The 16,303-nt window shown below is 40.8% G+C and overlaps 1 protein-coding gene and 1 long non-coding RNA gene across 2 annotated transcripts in view; one reads left to right on the top strand and one right to left on the bottom strand.

The window, feature by feature from the left end:
* The window catches only part of ABCA12 (ATP binding cassette subfamily A member 12), a 243,169-nt gene that overhangs the window by 171,052 nt on the left and 55,814 nt on the right, over positions 1-16,303 (top strand). The window contains exons 41-43 of the mRNA XM_077272263.1: positions 7,299-7,426; positions 13,280-13,361; positions 16,095-16,200. Of these exons, the coding sequence (XP_077128378.1) occupies positions 7,299-7,426; positions 13,280-13,361; positions 16,095-16,200 (316 nt within the window). The remainder of the gene's footprint in view (positions 1-7,298; positions 7,427-13,279; positions 13,362-16,094; positions 16,201-16,303) is intronic.
* LOC143784249 (uncharacterized) overlaps positions 1-16,303 on the bottom strand; it is a 52,684-nt gene that overhangs the window by 14,658 nt on the left and 21,723 nt on the right. The window contains exon 2 of the long non-coding RNA XR_013217750.1: positions 13,456-13,574. This is a non-coding gene — a long non-coding RNA (uncharacterized LOC143784249). The remainder of the gene's footprint in view (positions 1-13,455; positions 13,575-16,303) is intronic.

Genomic DNA, 16,303 nt, shown 5'->3' with positions numbered 1-16,303 from the left:
ACAGCCTCCCCCATAGAATATAATATACCCCCCATAGTATATAACACAGCCTCCCCATAGAATATAATATACCCCCATAGTATATAACACAGCCTCCCCCATAGAATTTAAGATTCCCCCAATAGTAGATAACACAGCCACATAGTATAGAACACATCCTCTCCCATAGAATATAATATACCCCCCATAGTATATAACACAGCCTCCCCTGTTGTGAATTCTGCTTTTGGGCTCCCTCCGGTGGTTGTAGGTGGTAATGCAGTTGCCCCTGAGTTGCAGTCCTGGTCAGGTGTATCTGCTGATTGCAGTTCTGACTGGGGTATTTAGGCGTGCAGGATTCATTAGTCCTTGCCAGTTGTCAATTGTTGTTGGGAGGTGTTGGACCTCTGCTTGGTTCCTCCTGCCTTTCTGCCAAATCAGCAAAGATAAGTGTCTGTTTTTTTTTTCCTGTGGCACACATGCTATGTGCTTCACAATTCAGTGCTATTCTTTGTGTTTTCTTGTCCAGCTTAGATTGTGTCAGTATTTTCTCAGTCTTGTTGGATTCTCTGGAGTGGCAGATATACATTCCATGTCTTTAGTTAGTCGGTGGAACCTGTACTGACCACAAATCCTGAACTAACACCGCAAGTAGAAGTAGCCGTGGGGTGTGCCTAACAAACCCTAGACACCTCGACACAGCCGGAGGACTAAATACCCCTATAGATGGAAATAGGAATGCTACCTTGCCTCAGAGCAGACCCCCAAAGGATAGGCAGCCCCCCACGAATAATGACTGTCAGTAGGAGAAGAATAGACACACGCAGGTAGAAAACAGGATTTAGCAAAAGAGGCCACTCTAGCTAAATAGGAAAGGATAGGACAGATTACTAGGCGGTCAGTATTAAAACCCTTCCAAAAATATCCACAGCAGATAATGCAAAAAGTTCCACAATCTAACTAAAGACATGGAATGTATATCTGCCACTCCAGATAATCCAACAAGACTGAGAAAATACTGACACAATCTAAGCTGGACAAGAAAACACAAAGAATAGCACTGAATTGTGAAGCACATAGCATGTGTGCCACAGGAAAAAAAAAACCAGACACTTATCTTTGCTGATTTGGCAGAAAGGCAGGAGGAACCAAGCAGAGGTCCAACACCTCCCAACAACAATTGACAACTGGCAAGGACTAATGAATCCTGCACGCCTAAATACCCCAGTCAGAACTGCAATCAGCAGATACACCTGACCAGGACTGCAACTCAGGGGCAACTGCATTACCACCTACAACCACCGGAGGGAGCCCAAAAGCAGAATTCACAACACTCCCCCATAGAATATAATATTCCCCCCAATAGTAGATAACACAGCCACATAGTATATAACACAGCCTCCCCCATAGAATATAATATACCCCCATAGTATATAACACAGCCCACATAGAATATAGAACAGCCTGCATAGTATATAGCACAGCCTGCATAGTATATAACAGACCCCGTGTAGTATATAGCACAGCCCGCGTAGTATATAGCACTGCCCACGTAGTATATAGTGCTGCCTGCATAGTATATATAACTGCCTGCATAGTATATAGCCCCCCCCCCTCGAGAATGGCCCCACAGTCCAGTTCTCACTATAAGTAAAACCAAAAAAAAACACACTCCTCACGTCTCCTTGTGCCTGCACTGCTCTCTGCTCCTGTCTCAATGGCTGCACTGCCTGGCACACAGTGAGTGCACGATGACGTCATCGCACACCCGCAGTGTCAGAGGCAGAGCGGTGAATGATGGGAGAGGGAACATCAGCTAACGCTCTCCTCCATCATTGCTTTCAACTGTACTGGCAAACGCTGGTATAGTTCAATGCGGGAGGAGTCGGCCCTGGCGGCAGGCGGGCTCCCCTGCCTCTCAGGGGCCCCATAGCAGCTGCGTGATGTGCCGCTAGCTGGGGGCCCCGGGGAAGCGGGGGCCCTAGGCAGCTGCCTGCCCCTAACGCCAACCGTCATAGACGCCAATATAGTTCAGTGCGGCGGGGGGAGTTGGATGCCTCTGACCTGCCAGGCCCGGTCGCAGCGGCAACCGCTGCGACCGTGGTAGTTACGCCCCTGGGCAAATATACAAAATGACATAATGTTGCAGAAATGGCTCAGATTTTCACTGCTGATGTCGTTGTTTTCAGTGAAACAGTGGAGAAATCTACAATGAATCCCCTCCAAAATCTGCATGGAACACGTGTGGATTTAGCTGTGAATTCCCTGTGGATTTGTAAATTAATCCACAGTGAAAAAATTCTGTAGCATGCAGACTTACACTAAGGCTAGGGTCACAAGAGCGTATTAAAAATCGGTCTGATTTTCATCTAGAAAAGTGGAACAATTGTTTCTCGCTTGTCATCTGTATGCAATCCGTTTTTTTAGAGCAGTTAGTGATCATTTACAGGACCAATTACAGTTTCCTATGCTACAGAATTGTAATGTATCCGTAAATATCCGATTCTTTACTGTGGCTCATAATTGCACCCGATTTTTATTCTTGCACCCATCCGATTTTGGAGTCACATCACAGCATGTTGCGCTTTTTTTCCCCCACAAATTCTGTACTTGAAAAAAAAAATCGGTCATCAGAACCATTGAATAATATTGGTCCTTGGGCTATCCAATAAAAAAATCAGATAGCACTTGTCCAGTTTGCACAGTAGTGTAAGCGAGCCCAGAAACTGTGAGAAGGGAACCATTAGGTTTGGGATTAAAAAGAAGCTCTTATCAATGTAATGATGTAATGATATGTGGTGGACCTGATTTAGGTATGGACAGTTTTGCATCTTTTTTTGTGGCCTGTAACTTTGATGTGGCATAAAACATTTCTGCAATTTAATTAAAGATATTCGATTGTTTTTTTCCTGCAGTTTGCGTGTACGGTAAGTCAACACACTGCAAGCTGTCTGATTCAGTCTCAATCCTGACAGCAAACTACTTGTCGGCTCAGTCTCCCGCTCTCTCTCCTTTTGTGATCTCCCATCTTAGGCTCAATTCAGGTAATAGCAAATTTGAAGGTAGTAACGTGTTTGAAAAAGGAGGAAGAGGGGTTAGAGAGTGAGCCGAAAAGAAGCTTGATTGTGACTGAACAGAGTTGAGCAGCTTGCAGTACATTTCTTTTTTTTTTTCGGTAACATCTAGGGCAAAAAAACATCTAGGGCAAAAAATTCTTCATTTGTCTCAAGGGGCCACATGGTTTCTCTGTGTGCCACTCACCAACACATGATATACTAATGTCATCTACATTAAACTGTGCTCTCGGAACCACTCTAATGGAATAATGTGCTAAGAAGACTTTCCTAATTCTTATTTTGCGTTTGCTATAAAATGCAGAAAAAGTACAGTGCAGATGAAATTTGGAATGAACTGATGTCACTAACAGCAGAACCTCACCGTTACCAATGCACATAAATGCAAAGTTATGGCTAAATAGGAATTTGATTGAATAACCTTTACTACTGTTTTGTTAAGACTACCAAGCACAATCCTTAATTACTGTCCCTTTTGTGATGTGCTCTGTAAATAAAACAATTAGCGGCATTCAGAGAGCAAACATTTTTTTTCTGTTTGCTTAGTTTCTATTCAACAAAGAGCCATTATTTCCCGTGACATAAAACTACAGCGCTAACAGTGCATATTATTACTGGAAATTATGTGCCTTCTCCTAATATAAAAGTATGTCTGTTGGCAGTTGTAAAACTACTGAGTGTGTTAGATACAAGACCTGGAAGAACGATTAAACACCTTTATTTATGCATGATGAAATACGAGAACCCATGATGGCAAGTGCCCTGAAGTTCACGAACGCTCCCTTACCCCTCTATGACATGAGTGAGGGCTCTAGTAGAGGCGCGGGACTGGGGAGTGCTCAGTTCAGAGAGTTGGGGGCGGTGCACATGTAGTTTGCTCCTCCGGGGCACTTGCGGTTATGGTACAATGGGGATTAAAACCTTTTCTAGCTAATTCTGAGGATATACAGAAATATATGTTCAAACAGCTTTCAAGGTCTCCTATGTGTCTGTCTTAGCAGCTTTGTACAGGTCAAAAGTTTCAGGAATTGGCACAGATGCTGTATAACTTGCTGTGCTCATACTAGCACCAGGGACTTCTGTAGCCGCGATGGCTATAAGCTATTGTTTTTTCAAGAGATTCCATCAAGTCCGTAATTTTGAATCACAATGGGGTCGATCTGATTTCCATTGGGGTTCCATTATTTTTGACAGTAAGCATATTACTGATTCCTCTACTACTCATACTGTAAAAAAAACTGGAATCCCCGATAGAGACCATAATATAAGCTTGAAGATGTACATAAAGGTTGCCATGAAGCCAGAGCATCTGATCCAACATGCTGAAATTCTGTTCCAACCCCCACTACTGATCAATGTGGCGCCTGGTGCTTAGCTCTATTGGTAGTGAAATAATGTTTCAAATATTGTGGCATGATAGAAAATGTACAAAAACAACCTTATTATGTAATATCATGAATCTATGCAAGATTAACCCCTTCAAAACCGTCTGTTTTGGTTTTTTTCCTCCCCTTCTTCCAATAGCCATAACTTTTTAATTTTTCCGTCAATGTAGCCTTATGCTTATTATTAATTCTTTAAAATTGGGAAGATTGGAGATCATTTTAAACTTTTATATTTTTCTAATATTTTTTTAAACTTCTGTTTATAATCTTTTCCTTTGTTTCAGTCTCTCTAAGGGACTTGAACCTGAAATCATTTTTAAAATAGAGTGCTATACTACATTGTTGCAATTTATAGTATAAATCACGTTCGCCTTTGATGCTCCAGGTGAAAGCTTCGGAAGAGTATTAAGCTTGAAAAGGAGTACTAAGATGGCAGTGATGGGCTATTGCGGAAGGAAGGGCGATGCCAGCGAGCGTGCACACTGCCACTAAAGCTAATTCATTGATACTGTTACGGTTTGACAGCGGCGTTCAAATAGTTAAATAGCATCTAGAGCCAATCGCTGCTGTTATAGGCAGATGCCAGCTATGTATTACAGCAGGAAATGACCTGTACAGCTCCTGAGCCTGCTCCATACACACTCCCCCTGACTGTACATGTAAGACAGGGTGCGTGAAAAGATTAAAAAGGATCTGTTATTTGCCATGAAAATGACATTTTTTTACCTGGTGCAAATGACCATGTTCTCCTGAATCTGGTTTTATATGTTATTAGTTTCTGCGTCACTCCATTTCTGAGATATTTTTCCCTTGTCACTGCATATAAATCTAATCTTTTAAGCAAGGTGGGTGTGGTCTTCAAGGAAAAACTTGAAAAGTTGAGGACAACGCCCACTTTGCTATAAAGACTAGATTTGCATACAAGGTAGAACGAGCCATAGCTCAGGAATTCAGAGGCACAGGAGCAAAAGAAAAACCGCATCGAATTCAGGATACTGCGGCATGTACACCAGATTATATATATTTATTTCTTCAAAGTGATTGATCCTCTTTCAGTGACCAATTTTTCTAAAATTGTAAAACCAAGTTAATGGCAAATTTGTAATAGACATGTATTGACTGTAGTGCCCGGTAATTATATTTGAAATATATACAGTTAGGTTCATATATATTTGGACAGAGACAACATTATTCTAATTTTGGTTCTAGACATTACCACAATAAATTTTAAACAAAACGATTCAGATGCAGTTGAAGTTCAGACTTTCAGCTTTCATTTGAGGGTATCCACATTAAAATTGGATGAAGGGTTTAGGAGTTTCAGCTCCTTAATATGTGCCACCCTGTTTTTAAAGGGACCAAAAGTAATTGGACAGATTCAATAATTTTAAATAAAATGTTCATTTCTAGTACTTGGATGAAAACCCTTTGTTGGCAATGACTGCCTGAAGTCTTGAACTCATGGACATCACCAGACGCTGTGTTTCCTCCTTTTTGATGCTCTGCCAGGCCTTCACTGTGGTGGTTTTCAGTTGCTGTTTGTTTATGGGCCTTTCTGTCTGAAGTTTAGTCTATAACAAGTGAAATGCATGCTCAATTGGGTTGAGATCAGGTGACTGACTTGGCCATTCAAGAATATTCCACTTCTTTGCTTTAATAAACTCCTGAGTTGCTTTGGCTTTATGTTTTGCGTCATTGTCCATCTGTAGTATGAAACGACAACCAACCAGTTTGGCTGCATTTGTCTGGATCTGAGCACACAGTATGGCGGCTCTGAATACCTCAGAATTCATTCGGCTGCTTCTGTCCTGTGTCACATCATCAATAAACACTAGTGACCCAGTGCCACTGGCAGCCATGCATGCCCAAGCCATCACACTGCATCCGCTGTTTTACAGATGATGTGGTATGCTGTGGATCATGAGCTGTACCACGCCTTCAACATACTTTTCTCTTTCCATCATTCTGGTAGAGGTTGATCTTGGTTTCATCTGTCCAAAGAATGTTCTTCCAGAACTGTGCTGGCTTTTTTAGATGTTTTTTAGCAAAGTCCAGTCTAGCCTTTTTATTCTTGATGCTTATGAGTGGCTTGCACCGTGCAGTGAACCCTCTGTAGTTACTTTCATGCAGTCTTCTCTTTATGGTAGATTTGGATATTGATACGCCGACCTCCGGGAGAGTGTTGGTCACTTGGTTGGCTGTTGTGAAGGGGTTTCTCTTCACCATGGAGATTATTCTTCTATCCTCCACCACTGTTGTCTTCCGTGGGCGCCCAGGTCTTTTTGCATTGATGAGTTCACCAGTGCTTTCTTTCTTTCTCAGGATGTACCAAACTGTATATTTTGCCACTCCTAATATTGTAGCATTTTTTCAGATGGGTTTTTTTCTGTTTTCGCAGCTTAAGGATGGCTTGTTTCACCTGCATGGAGAGCTCCTTTGACCGCATGTTTATTTCACAGCAAAACCTTCCAAATGCAAGCACCACACCTCAAATCAACTCCAGGCCTTTTATCTGCTTAATTCAGAATGACATAATGAAGGGATTGCCCACACCTGTCCATGAAATAGCCTTGGAGTCAATTGTCCAATTACTTTTGGTCCCTTTAAAAACAGGGTGGCACATGTTAAGGAGCGGAAGCTCCTAAACCCTTCATCCAATTTTAATGTGGATACCCTCAAATGAAAGCTGAAAGTCTGAACTTCAACTGCATCTGAATTGTTTTGTTTAAAATTCATTGTGGTAATGTCTATAACCAAAATTAGAAAAAGGTTGTCTCTGTCCAAATATATATGGACCTAACTGTATATATATACAGTATATTTGCATCAGGTTTTGAGTGCATTGTGTTTTATTATCCAGGCATGTAATGCAGCAGGTGTCGTCCCTCCTCATCGGATGACGTACTCTAAACAGACGTTGTACAATCTCTCAGGAAAAAGCATGGAGAGCTATCTAATCTCAACAGCCTTGCAATTTGTCCAGAAACGGTAAGTTTCTCCCCTCTAACTTACCATCCTCCATCTAACTTTTGAACACTGTCCTCCCTTGTTAGGTCTGGATTTATTTTCTGGCTGTATTCTCATGAATTGAAGATATTCTCGGTTTCAAATTCATTCTTAAGCATGGTAGAAATGAAACATAATAGTGCGATCTATAGCACTATAGAAATAAAGATGATAAGCAGCATTTTTTATTTTTTTTGTAATGTAAATTGTTGGATCGATTGTCATACAGATCTGCGCATTATCCAGAAGCACATAGCTATGCTCGATATGTGGATATATGTATTTATGAGTTCAGAGATTCACTGCTCAAGTGGAAGCAAAAAATACTATTTTTCCATTTTGTTTCCACGAATGTTCAAATGTCTGTACAGGAGGAAAACAAGAAAACAATTGGTGTAATGTCTGTGTTGGCATCTTTCACCTAGTTTTTTTTTTCTATCTCCTTGGAGACGCACCTTCTTCAGACAAACATATGCAATAACAGCAGGTGTGCCCTTAGTGTGGAGTGTATTCGCATCCTGCTTCCCTTCCAGCGAGCGCTATGTAATCAGGATCATCATCGCCACAAGTAGATTTGTATGGAAGATCTTCTTAAAGGGCTTTTCTCAAGTTCTTAAATGGCTAAAATTGCAAAACACTTGTAAAAATAATCAATTTTGTAATGTACCCAAAATTAAAAATCCTTTCCAGTCTCTAGAACAGAGGGATTTTTTTTATTCTAGTGTACAGCTCGTTGCCTAGGTTACCGACCACCCTGCAGTCTCAGAGTAGATAATAAACTCGGCAAGGAGCATGCTTTCGCACTTCTGTCAGCCAGTAGTGGACAACTACTGTCAGAAAAGGAGTCAAGAGCTTCTCTTCTGATGGAAGCGTGACAGCTGCAGCCCGTCAGTGGTCACTGATAAGCTGCAGAGCTCACGTGATGAAAACAATGTTACAAGATCACTGAAGGGAAAGATTGCTCGAAATGGAGGATTGGCGCCAGTCAAGGAGGTAAGTATGCTTTCTTTTATTTTGGCAGGCTCCTTGAAAAGGTGTTATCCTTTTGTGGGCAATTATTTTAATAATTGATGATGCCATATCTGTGTGTATGAGTAGTCTGCAGACCGCCACGGATGCCATCATAGCCTCTTTCACTGTCCTAACTCATAAAGAATGCCACTATTAACCACTAGGGATGTGTGCATCGGTGGAAGTTCGGGTTCTGGTACCTTACCCAAACTTTTTACAAGGTTCGATTCGGGTATCAGAACAGTACCCAAACTTCCACCAGAACCCCAACTGAAAATAATGGACAGCCAAACTGCTAAGAAAAGAGAAAAATTATCTCTCTGTGTTCAGACCCGAAAATTGACTGTCTGGTGCAAACGCTGAACATTTCTGCTTGGGTCTGCACATCTGTATTAAAGGGAACCTGTCACCACGTTTTTGGAAGATGGGATAAAAATAGCGTTAAATAGGGGCAGAGGTGGGCGTTACATTAGTGTGTTTCTTATGCGTTTATTACCCACCTAAGTTGCCGAAATACCTTTGCAAAGTCTCCGTTTTCGCCTGTCAATTAGGCTGGTCTGGTCAAAAGGGCGTGTTGTCTTCCCCCAGATTTTGCGTAGTTTTCCGTTGGTGGCGTAGTGGTGTGCGCATGCCCAAGGTCCCGAATCCTCTGCCAGGGGATTTAAAAGAGCGCGCTGTTCGTTATTTCATTGGTGATCGGTGGGCGCGGCCATCTTCCTTTGGCCGCGCGTGCGCAGAAGCGGCGCTCTGCTGGCCGCGGCTTCAGGAAAATGGCCGCGGGATGCCGCGCGTGCGCAGATGGATATTGCGGCGGCCATTTTCCTGAAGCCGCGGCCAGCAGAGCGCCGCTTCTGCGCACGCGCGGCCAAAGGAAGATGGCCGCGCCCACCGATCACCAATGAAATAACGAACAGCGCGCTCTTTTAAATCCCCTGGCAGAGGATTCGGGACCTTGGGCATGCGCACACCACTACGCCACCAACGGAAAACTACGCAAAATCTGGGGGAAGACAACACGCCCTTTTGACCAGACCAGCCTGATTGACAGGCGAAAATGGAGACTTTGCAAAGGTATTTCGGCAACTTAGGTGGGTAATAAACGCATAACAAACACACTAATGTAACGCCCACCTCTGCCCCTATTTAACGCTATTTTTATCCCATCTTCCAAAAACGTGGTGACAGGTTCCCTTTAACCACTTTACAGCTCTAGAACTCAAACCAACAATTACATATCACATCCACTGTACAGATCATAAAAAAGATTATTTTCAATTTACAGACTGTAAACAAACATCCAGTGAAGAGTTTGATATTAACCTACAAATAACGACACTACCCAGTATTCACTCTGTATAGCATTATGTAAGTCCACTAAAGAGCAAAGTGCTACTTGTCACACAGGCTCAGTCACTCTGATCACAGCTAGTTCTCTGCACAATTATTCACTGTTCAGCGCAGTGCATTGATTGGCCTAGAGTCTAGGCCCTAGACTATCAGGGATGTTACCATTAACCCTTTTCCTAGCATAGACTACCATCACTAAAGAGTACCGACTATAAGAGATAATACCAGTCATTAATACGTAAAGTTATTTTTATTATTTGATTGTTGATCAGTCTTTGAAACGTTTTACATTTATATAATTATGCATTCTATGACCTTATTTTGCTTTCTTCATTCCTAAATAACACCCTGAAAGTATTGTTTAACTGCTTAGCTGATGTGCTTTTAGAAGCTGCTTTGAACTGCTGCTCTAGCAAAAATCCAAGCTCAAACGCTATATACAAACACAGTCACTGCCTGAGTATGAGGGAAGAGAGCAGAGAAGTTCTCATAGGGACAATGTTTTCAAATAGTGCTTGAGTACGGATTCTTGTTAGAGCAGCATTTTTTTTTAGATTGTGGAAGCGTATTTGCTTAAAATGCTGGGAAATCACTTACAAACAGCTTGAAGAACTCTTTCTATTTATTTCTATAGTAAAATCAATTACTGTTCAAATGTTTAGTTTTTTGAGCATTTCTTTTCTCTTTCTAAATTAGCCACTGACCATTCAAAAGGCTGCAAAAGATGCTTCAGAGAGAAAAACAAACTGCACCTAAATTCTTTAAAACTCTTAAAACTTCAGGAAACGAAAAACACCACCAAAAATGTCAAAAGACAGATAATTTCTTGAAGCGGTTTCTACTCGAAAAACTGTTGCTTAAAAAAAACCACTGCATGCGTATACCCTGAAAGAGCAGGAACTAGGGCGTTATAACGGCACTTTCAGCAGCATTTGAGAGAGAAGGAAGCAAAATATGATAGTGGAGTATATTGCAAAGATTTTTAAGTTTGCAAAGCCTGATCAGTAATAAAGAAAATCACATAAGTGTTAGTCGATAAAAATCATGAATCAGGCAAGCGTGTATAAACAAATATTTTATTGAAATACATAACATACAAAAAGTATGCATAAAAGTGCATGTGTGTATATCCACAGAATTAATAACAATAATATTCAAAAAGTTAAATATATAAAGATTGGTTCAATGTCGGCAAGTAAAACAAACCCGTAATTAAAAATAGAATGTGTCACCACATCGGCTCCAGAGCCTAGGGGCCAATGTGATGACATAGTGTAATGCCTCTCTATTTCCTCACTAATGTTTCAAATTTGTGTATAACATAGCACTAATTGTGTGCATGATATTGCACCAATCTTTATAGATTTAACATTTTGAATTATATCGCTAATAATTCTGTAGATTTACATATAGGCATTTTTACATATACAAGTGCGTCACACTAAATTAGAATATCATCAAAAAGTTAATTTATTTCAGTTCTTCAATACAAAAAGTGAAACTCCTATATTATATGGAGTCATTACAAACAGAGTGATCTATTTCAAGTGTTTATTTCTGTTAATGTTGATGATTATGGCTTACAGCAAATGAAAACTCAAAAGTCATTATCTCAATAAATTAGATTAATTAACAAAAAACACCTGCAAAGGCTTCCTAAGTGTTTAAAAAGGTCCCTTAGTCTGTTTCAGTAGCTCCACAATCATGGGGAAGACTGCTGACTTGACAGATGTCCAGAAGGCTGTTATTGACACACTCCACAAGGAGGGTAAGCCACAAAAGGTCATTGATAAATAATCTGGCTGTTCACAGAGTGCTGTATCCAAGCATATTAATGGAAAGTTGAGAGGAAGAAAAAAAGTGTGGTAGAAAAGGTGCACAAGCCTCCAAGATAACCGCAGTCTTGAAAGGATTGTTAAGAAAAGGTCATTCAAAAATTTTGGGGAGATTCACAAGGAGTGGACTGTTGCTCTGGAGTCATTGCTTCAAGAGCCACCACACACAGACATAATATTCAGGACATGGGCAACAAGTGTCACATTCCTTGTATCAAGCTACTCATGACTAATAGAGAACACCAGAAGTGCCTTAACCTGGGCCAAGGAGAAAAAGAACTGGACTGGTGCTCAGTGGTCCAAGGTGTTGTTTTCAGATGAAAGTAAATTTTGCTTTTCATTTGGAAATCAAGGTCCCAGAGTGTGGAGGAAGAGTGGAGAGGCCACAATCCAAGCTGCTTGACGTATAGTGTGAAGTTTCCACAATCAGTGATGGTTTGAGGAGCCATGTCATCTGCTGGTGTATGTCAACTATGTTTTAACAAGACCAAACTCAGCGCAGCCGTCCACCTGGAAATTTTAGAGCACTTCATGCTTCCCTCTGCCGACAAGCCTTTTAGAGATGGAATTTTCATTCTCCAGCAGGACTTGGCCCCTGTCCACACTGCCAAAAGTACCAATACCTGGTTTAAAAACAACAGTATCACTGTGCTTAATTGACCTGCAGATTCGACTGACCTTAACCCCATATAGAATCTATGGGGTATTGCCAAGAGAAAGATGAGAGACACCAGACCCAACAATGCAGACGAGCTGAAGGCTGCTATCAAAGCAACCTGGGCTTCCATAACACCTCAGCAGTGCCACAGGCTGATCGCCTCCATGCCACACCGTATTGATGCAGTAATTGATGCAAAAGGAGCCCCGGCCAAGTATTGAGTGCATGTACTGAACATACCAGTAGGCCAACATTGCAGATTTTAAAATCATTTTTCAAGCTGGTGTTATAAAGTATTCTAATTTACTGAGATAATGACTTTTGGGTTTTTATTGGCTGTAAGCCATAATCACCAACATTAACAGAAATAAACATTTGAAATAGATCACTCTGTAATGACTCTATATAATATATGAGTTTCACTTTTTGTATTGAAGAACTGAAGTAAATTAACTTTTTAATGATATTCTAATTTAGTGAGAAGCACTTGTACAAACCTGTGATCATTATACTTTGGCATACTGCCACTGAGTGGTTTCTTTATGTATTATCCTTAATATTTTGTGTTTCTCATCGCCCTCTCCTTTCTTTCATTGTTTCTTGATTTTAATTATAAATTTTCTTCTTTTTTTTTTTGTGTTGCTGTGTATTTAAATGATATATTTATTGTTTATATACACTTGCCTGATTCATGCTTATTTTGGAGTAACACTTGTATATTTTTATATGTTTATTCTGTGTGCTCTTATTTATATTGGAATTAATTTTTGGATTATAGGCTCCTGATCAGTAATTAAATACTAAACAAAAGTTTAGTTACATTTTACCTGTCAGTAACTTTTTTTTAACATAAGAAAATGTAAGTAACAGGCATGCTGATGAAAAAGGTCCCACAGACCCGACCGTCTGTTCACTCCTGGAGAAAAAAGGGTACTGCAGAAAACTACAATTACATAATTACATCCCAATGTTTTTTTTGTGTAGGTATGGAGGATGGAGTTTTGGAATTCCTGCATCACAGATCATTAGCTTTGTACCAGTGTCAGAAAATCTGACTTTGAATAAGGTAATATAAAAAATACAAGTCAAAACGATACACTTTAATCTTGTGAAAGTTTAATTTTCTTGGGTGCTATATTTAGTAATAAAAATGTTTTCACCTCAAGTGGTCTTCAAAATATCCGCTTTTTCATCATGGGCAATCTTCAAGGTCTTATTGGGAAATATCTTTCAGCTTTGATGTTTTTATTTAGTTTCTACAGAAGTTCACTCATTTCATCTGTGAAAAAAAAAAATAAGTTCAATAGGAAATATATTGGGTAAAACCAGTTGTAAATTCTCAATTATAATATATTATTTTCTTACTGTTTACTTTAGTCAATAAAATAAAAAAAACAGTTATGGGATTATATTACATTAGTGAGACATTATTTTCTTTAATCTTTGTATTTTCAATTTGACAATATACCATCATTAATTATGTTCTGATTGCTGACCGGACAATAGTGAAAACCAAGGATGGCCCACTATTCCTTGTAGGGGTTGTGTCACTATAGACACATTTATAACATGTGAGCTGCCAATATCCCCAGGGCGAGATCCCAAGATTTGCTGGCAAACAGTTAGTTTTGCTGATCAGAAGTTGCTGTAACTTGATTTTGCATGCAACGACTTCGGCAGGGAAAATGCAGTACTAATGAGTGGCCATTCAGACTTGCAATTTTACCAGTGTGATAGCTGCTGCTTGTTTAGTGGCTCTACACTTTGTCTTGTAGAGGGGTGTCTTATCTGGGGATCTCAGTCTACAACGATATGCCCTAATGGGACAACCCTATTATTTTTAAAATGTTGGTTAACCAGATAAAAAGATTCGGTCTACATAAATTATCACTTAACCACTGGCTATGTGATAAAAGTTTGATAGACTTAGGTCCAACCACTAGACTCGGGATCCCACAGGACAGGGGTCTTGTGCTTGGCTATACTGATCTCTCTCTCTCACACCTTGAGAACAGCGGTAGTTTGAATGCACAATCTGCATTCTGTTCAATTCGATGTACTCAGAGTCTTGTGAGTCTGGATTGGTGGCCGGTAGTGATGAGCAAGTATACTCTTTACTCGGGTTTCTCCGAGCATGCTCTAGTGGTCTCCGAGTATTTTGGCGTGCTCGGAGATTTAGTTTGTCGACACAGATGCATGATTTGCGACTGCTAGACAGCCTGAATACGTGTGGGGGGTTGCCTGTTTGGTAGGGAATTGCCACATGTATTCAGCCTGTCTAGCAGCCACAAATCATGCAGCTGCGGCAACGAAAACTAATTCTCCAAGCACATCCAAATACTCGGAGATCAACCTAGCATGCTCGGGGAAACCCGAGTAACGAGTATACTCGCTCATCACTAGTGGCCGGACCAACACCGATATATCAGTTATGATCGAATAATAGGTGATAAAGTTTGTAGACCAGAATATCCCTCTTAGAGAGGAACTTTCGTCAATAGTTTCATGATAAACAGGACATGCAATGTAATATATGCTGCAGAGCAGAATAAAACTTTTTTATTACGGTATTGTTTTGCTCCTTTATTACAGAGATATTAATGCTCAAACTATTCGGCACGCTTAGCTTAGAACAGACTCAGTGTGAGCCATGCTTTTACAAACAGTCTGCTCTCCTCACTTCAGAGTGATGACGTGCTGGAGCACAGCAGATCTGAGTGTGATTTAGTCTACGTTCACATTTGCGGTCTGCGCCGCAGCGTCGGGCGCCGCAGCGTCGCCGCATGCGTCATGCGCCCCTATATTTACCTTGGGGGCGCATGGACATGCGTCGCACTTGCGTTTTGCACCGCATGTGTCACTGCGGCGCACGCGTCCGGGCGCAGAGGACGCAGCAAGTTGCATTTTTGCTGCGTCCAAAATCAATCAAAAAAATGACGCATGCGGCGCAAAATGCAGCATTGTGCATGCGTTTTGCTGCATTTTTGTTTGCGTTGTGCGTTGCGTCGCCGACGCTGCGGCGCACAACGCAAATGTGAACGTAGCCTAACTGACATATTTCAGCTCTCATCTCTGGCGGTCAGTGTGGGGGGGAAGGCAGTGCTGCAGAGGTGTGTCTCATTACAAACACTTCTAGTTGCTCTCCTCTCAAATTCAAATGAGTTTTATTGGTGGGACCAAATACACATTTGCATTGCCAAAGCAAGGGCAGTGCTGACAACTCTGTTGTGCTGCTGCTCCCCCCACACTGACAGCTAGAAGTTAATCCAACTTAGGTCTGCTGGGTAACCATTCAGCATTGAGGAGTGCAGACTGTGTCATTATGTCTCACACAAAGCCAACTCTAAGCTATAGTGGGGGTGTGATCTTTTTCACTTTGTATGTAGATGAACCCTATTAATAAAGATGCAAATTGGCCTTTCAAACAACTGGGCCTATAGCACAGAATTTCTCTGTGGGCAAGGCTATTTTTGACTGGCCTGAGTCATAGGAGGAAAAACAAATGCTCACAGAAACGTTCTGCGTATGTGCCCGATTGGTTGAAAGGACAATTTACACCCTTATTACAGGGGAACATAACGTTGGAATGGATCGGGAAAAAAACTGCTCTAGAATAAATGGAGCAGCACCAATTGAATGGGCTACTCAGCTTAAATTTAAAAGGTCCAGTGAAAGGTCACCGTTAATTCATTTAAAAAATTCCTTTAAATGATAGATTAGAGTCTACACTTATTTATATCCTTAAATTCCTGGATTTGTTTGCTACTAATTACTTATGACTGTTTCTCTTGGTGTCCAGGTCTGGTACAACAATGAGGGTCCTCACAGTCTGCCATCTTTCCTGAACAGCTTTAGTAACTTCCTTTTGAGGGCCAATCTGCCAAGCAACGAATCTTCACAGTATAGTAAGTAAAAAAGTATTAAATAATCACTTTTAGAAAAAAAAAACCTCAAAGGACCGTAAGGTAAATGTATGTGATACTTGAGTTTATTATGGTATCATAAGCT

This window comes from Ranitomeya variabilis, chromosome 7 (assembly GCF_051348905.1).
Source record: "Ranitomeya variabilis isolate aRanVar5 chromosome 7, aRanVar5.hap1, whole genome shotgun sequence".
Classification (NCBI taxonomy): Eukaryota; Metazoa; Chordata; class Amphibia; order Anura; family Dendrobatidae; genus Ranitomeya; species Ranitomeya variabilis.
The sequence above is the reverse complement of the archived record's forward strand: the minus strand, read 5'-3'. Positions and strand labels throughout refer to the sequence as shown.